At 52.6% G+C, this 4,750-nt stretch overlaps 1 protein-coding gene across 1 annotated transcript; it reads right to left on the bottom strand.

Annotated features, from left to right (window-relative positions):
• Positions 1 to 2,402: 2,402 nt before the first annotated feature.
• LOC119277316 (UDP-glycosyltransferase 87A1-like) lies at positions 2,403 to 4,181 on the bottom strand. Its single transcript, XM_037558584.1, has 2 exons — positions 3,550 to 4,181; positions 2,403 to 3,471 (listed from the first exon to the last, which is right to left on the bottom strand). Exons 1-2 carry the CDS (start codon positions 4,112 to 4,114, stop codon positions 2,576 to 2,578), a joined length of 1,461 nt encoding a protein of 486 aa, XP_037414481.1. The 5' UTR covers positions 4,115 to 4,181; the 3' UTR covers positions 2,403 to 2,575.
• Between the last annotated feature and the right edge of the window lie 569 nt (positions 4,182 to 4,750).

The following is a 4,750-nucleotide window of genomic DNA, read 5'->3' as shown; positions in this document are numbered from 1 at the left end:
GGTTGTACAAAGTCGGTTACAGAGAAAGGAATCTACATATCCGAATCTCCAAGCTTGCCTTCCACGCAAAGGAGAGTCCCATCTGGACACGGGATGAAGTCTTCTATCTTGTATCTTCATAGTCCAACAGTCCGGCCAAAGTATATAGTCCGGCTGTCCGAGGACCCCTTAGTCCAGGACTCCCTCAGAGGGTGCTGGGGCCTTGCTGGCGGCATTGACGAGCTCGGTGATGCGGCCCAGCCACGCGTCGTAGCCCTCGTTGGCGGGGCAGTAGCGCAATAGCTCGCGTGCCATGAGCAGCGAAGCCGATGCGTTTGTCGACACGCGGCGACCGTAGGAAGACGACGTCGTGATGGGGTTGAGGGAAGGAGTGGCGGTGCGGCCATCCCGCCGCACGGAGGGCGGCAACGAGGAGTCCTGCTGCTCGTCAACAGCGGGGTCGGTGACAACGTTAGGTGCGAGGGAAGCAGAGCAGCGTAGAACACCGCGGCTCACGGGCGCCGTCTAGGATGCGAGCAGCCCGACGCTCGACACGGACTCGGCAGGCGTCAGTCATGGGAGCGGCGGTGCGAAGATGAAACGGAACGGAAGGGAGTTTCTACATGCCCCTACCCGGTGCGCCAAATGTCGGAATCGGGGCTTCGCAAACCCAACAAGGTTCGAACTCTGGGGCGTGTGCGAAGATCTACCCTAGCCTCAAACTCAAGCTCATCTCCTCATGGCTTGGCCTCGTCGAGTTCGTGCGAGCGGGGAAGAAGATGAACACGAAGATTTACCCAGGTTCGGGCCACCTTGCGATGTAAAACCCTACTCCTACTTTGTGGTGGATTAGCCTCACGAGGAGGTTTCTGGATGAACTAGTACAGTGGATGAGCTGCCCCGCGAGGGCTCGGGAAGTCAGAATGGATCGGTACCTCCCTACGGCGGGGGCTAGTCTCTATTTATAGTGGAGTTGGTCCTCTTCCCTCATAGTTTAGGCGGAAAGGGATTCCACAACGGCCAATTTTGAAAGGGGACAGGAAGTACATCTTATCCTGACGAAAGGTGGTCTTCGCCTGCAAAGTTTCTGTTCATGATGCAGCACCAAACAGGAAACTGTCCTCTCTACGTCCGCTGGCACCCGCCTGGCCTTGGTCGTCATGGCTCACATTATCGAGATCCTCGTGAGGCTGGGTACCTGCATAGAAGTCTCCGCCCGTCTGGAGGCAGGCTCGGGGAACTGCTCCTCGGGAGGTCTTGGCGTCGTCCGCCTCACCAGGTTGGGGACCCTCACGAGGGTCTTGTCCTAGGGGTCTTGTAGGTGGGTCGTACCTGGCTGTCGATGTGTTCGCGCGTTGGGCCACAAGTAGGCAAGGCTGGGTATGCCCGATCCCAGAACATCGACAGAGGGAGGAGTCCCCCTTTGCCGGCGCACCAAGGAGGGGATTTCCCTCTTTGGTGGCAGCCCCCCCTCTCCCATCTAACCTATATATACATGAGGTCTTGGCCCTTTCCAATACACAAGTTTTGGAGCCTCCTCTAATTCATCTAGTTCTATTTCTAGTTGGTCATAGTTGACTAATTAGAGCTAGACCTAATTTTTCTAATCCTCATAATTGGAAGCACGGTGTGGTTTTAATCTCCTCACTCTATTTCTCCAGTGACGATTTGCTCTGGACGGTGAAGCGCTGCCGGATCGTGAAGACCATACGTTTGCAACCAAGTAGAGAGCGAAAAGTCCATTCTGCACCCGAGCTCATATGCTCCCGCATGAACAGTAAAATCGAAAAAAAATCGAAAAAAAATCAAAAAATTCCATTTTTTTGAGAGAAACATTGACAAAAGTTCTAAGTGCCTGCAAAAATTCGTCATGAAATCACATTCCTAGAAGGCGTGGCAAAAAAAACAAATTCAGTGCTTCAAAATGCATTTGAAAGTAGCTTTTTCAGAGTACTATTTTTTTGCCACGCCTTCTAGGAATGTGATTTCATGACGAATTTTTGCAGGCACTTAGAACTTTTGTCAATGTTTCTCTCAAAAAAAGTTGGAATTTTTTGAATTTTTTTTGATTTTTTTTCGATTTTACTGTTCATGCGGGAGCATATGAGCTCGGGTGCAGATTAGCCGCGTCCAGTAGAGAGGCCGTACTTTCGGTTTTCTGTTGGAGGGCGGTTCATGGAATCGTCATCAAAGGTTCGAGGGACTCTAAGTACGGTCTTCCTATTCATCTACTTTCGTTGCACTTCGGAGTTAGTAACGATCGTTGATCCAAGCGCTATATGCATCTTCAAATTGTTTCTGGGTGATCGTAGGCGGATTTTTTTTCTACTACATTTCCTAACTTATTTAAAAGTCAGGACCACCGTGGAGTAATTATTTTCCTTCAATAATGGTTTTAGGAGTTTGGTTAAGTACCGGTTAGAGAAAGAAAAAACCGGATTTGTCTTCCTCTGACGCAGGATAAGGATCGGTCAGAATGCTCTCAAGTGCAGCAAAATAAATGAAATATCTGTAGGACACATGGCCTTACTATGATGCACCATTTTGAACCACAAACAGCGATTTTTCTATCACTGACTGGAGTAAACGAAGGAAATCACGCAGAACTTTCAGGGACGTCCAGTTTTCCCTTGCCGAGATCCTCGAGGAAACCGGTCAAAGAACGATGGGACGAGCCGCCTTCGATGACCGCACCACGGGAAGCCTCGCGCAGCTGCGCAGCCCTTGTCCTCATCTCTTGGCCGGCACCACTGTCCAAATCCATCAGCTTCCTGGCGGCAGCAGAGACCGCGGCCCTGCTCACGATCCCATCCTTCCCCCTCTGCTCCCTCAGGTCGATGCCGGCCTTCCATTCGTCGGCGACCATCCGGGCGTTCACCAGCTGATCCCACGCGACGGGGAAGCCAAGCACCGGCACTCCGGCGCACACGGCCTCGAGCACCGAGTTCCACCCGCAGTGGCTGAGGAAGCCGCCGACGGACGGGTGGCGCAGCACCTCCTGCTGGTCGCACCACGGCACCGGCAGCCCCCTGTCGCCGCACATCTCCCTGAGGCCGTCGGTGGCCCTGTCCCGGGCCACCCAGAAGAACCTGACCGCGCTGTCGCGCAGCCCCACGGCGATCTCCTCGAACTGCTTGGGCGGCATGGCGACGAAGCTGCCGAACGAGACGTACAGCACCGAGTTCTCCGGCTGCGCATCCAGCCAGCGCCGGTGCTCCTCGTCACGGGCCTTCTCTTCGTTGTCCGGCGCACGCAGGATTGAAGGGCCGATTGGATAGATGGGGCAGGGAAGCAACTCTGCTATTTTGCTCATGGAACTGGGCTCGAGCTCGTGGAAGGAGGTGAAGAGGACGCCCTGCGCTTTGCGTACGTTGACGAACGCCTCCGCTGCTATTTTGATTGGCCCCTTCCAGGCGAGGAAGATCTTGATATCAGACAACCTTACTGATGAGAGGCCCGGGACATATTGCTCCAATGACTTGCAGCTTAGTTCTGAGCATACAAGTTGAACGCATCAGTTGTCTTGTAATTTACTGACGAGAAGCTGGAGCATGATCGATTAGCTAGTACCTTTGTCGCTGACACCTTCAACCGCAGGTTGCCACAGGTCCAAATGGCAGAGCGCCAAGAAGAACGTGGCCGGCTGGGTCCAAAGCGAGCACACCGGTATGCCGCGCCGCGCGCCGGCCGCCACCGCCCACTGCAGGTACGTGTCGGCCACGATAGCGTCTGGCCTCCGCCCCAGCTCCAGCGCCAGCCGGTCGAGCAGCCGCTCGACGGGCTCCCCCATCTTGCAGTTTACGGCCTCGATGAAGCCGCCGTGGTCGGCCCCGCGGCCGTGCTCGGAGGGGATGACGTTGGGGATGGTGGCGAGGTGGACGCGGTCCGGCAGCGTGGGGGTCACCCCGGCGGAGGCCAGCAGCCCATGCCACTCCTCCGTGACGACGACGGTGACGGTGAGGGCGCCGTCCGCGGCGACGAGCAGGCGGCACACGGCTAGCATGGGGTTGATGTGGCCGCGGCCTGGATACGGCAAAGCGACCATGTGCCGAGCCGCCGTTGCGGACGTGGCCATTGCTTGATTCTGCGGACTGCGGTGAGAGATCGGTGGAGTACTCTTATGTAACGGGGTCATGATTGAGACGTTGTCATACTTTTTGGGATTTCTAGGTGATCTCTTTACTTTCCGGTTGTCGTATAGGCAGCAAGCAAGTCCATGGAACAATTCGGTACCAGACCAGTTTCGCGAGATTTTTTTTCTTTTACGTTTCTCTCCTAAATCTATCTATCTAGACGAGAATTAGCAAATCCAAAATAATAATAATGCAGCTGTCTGATTCCCATAGACAAAGCCAACAGAAGAATCATGCCCGTGTCTGTATGAATGGAATTGTATAGTGTTGCAAATGATAACATCATTGCTGACATCATGACATTAGTAATAATCATTTATAACACTATGCTCCCATTCAATTAAGATTTCCAATTGAAATTGGGTCACAAGATTTTGACCGAGCTGTTTTATTCAATTCTTTTATACTATAGACTATGATTTCTATTTTTTAAGGTCTTACAACTAACTGAGGTCTTCAATTAAGAATTGGTAATCCGATTTTAATCGGGTCAACAATTTCTCACGGAGCTAATTCATTATGTTCCCTCATTTTGAAACTCTTTCGTTCAATTAAGGTATTTAATTTTAGATTTGGTTTACGATTTTGATCGGGTCAATGATTTTCAAATCAATCAGCAGCAACCGGTCTATAAAACA

This window comes from Triticum dicoccoides, chromosome 3B (genome assembly GCF_002162155.2).
Source record: "Triticum dicoccoides isolate Atlit2015 ecotype Zavitan chromosome 3B, WEW_v2.0, whole genome shotgun sequence".
In the NCBI taxonomy this organism is placed as follows: domain Eukaryota; kingdom Viridiplantae; phylum Streptophyta; class Magnoliopsida; order Poales; family Poaceae; genus Triticum; species Triticum dicoccoides.
This window is presented reverse-complemented; position numbering and strand designations above follow the sequence as displayed.

What these genes read in the sequence shown, in the direction of transcription:
- LOC119277316 (XM_037558584.1), bottom strand. Translation starts at nt 4,114, where the DNA reads ATGACCCCGTTACATAAGAGTACTCCACCGATCTCTCACCGCAGTCCG. An exon ending in TGAAGGTGTCAGCGACAAAG is followed by an intron (nt 3,472 to 3,549) that starts GTACTAGCTAAT and finishes TTGTATGCTCAG; the next exon opens with AACTAAGCTGCAAGTCATTG.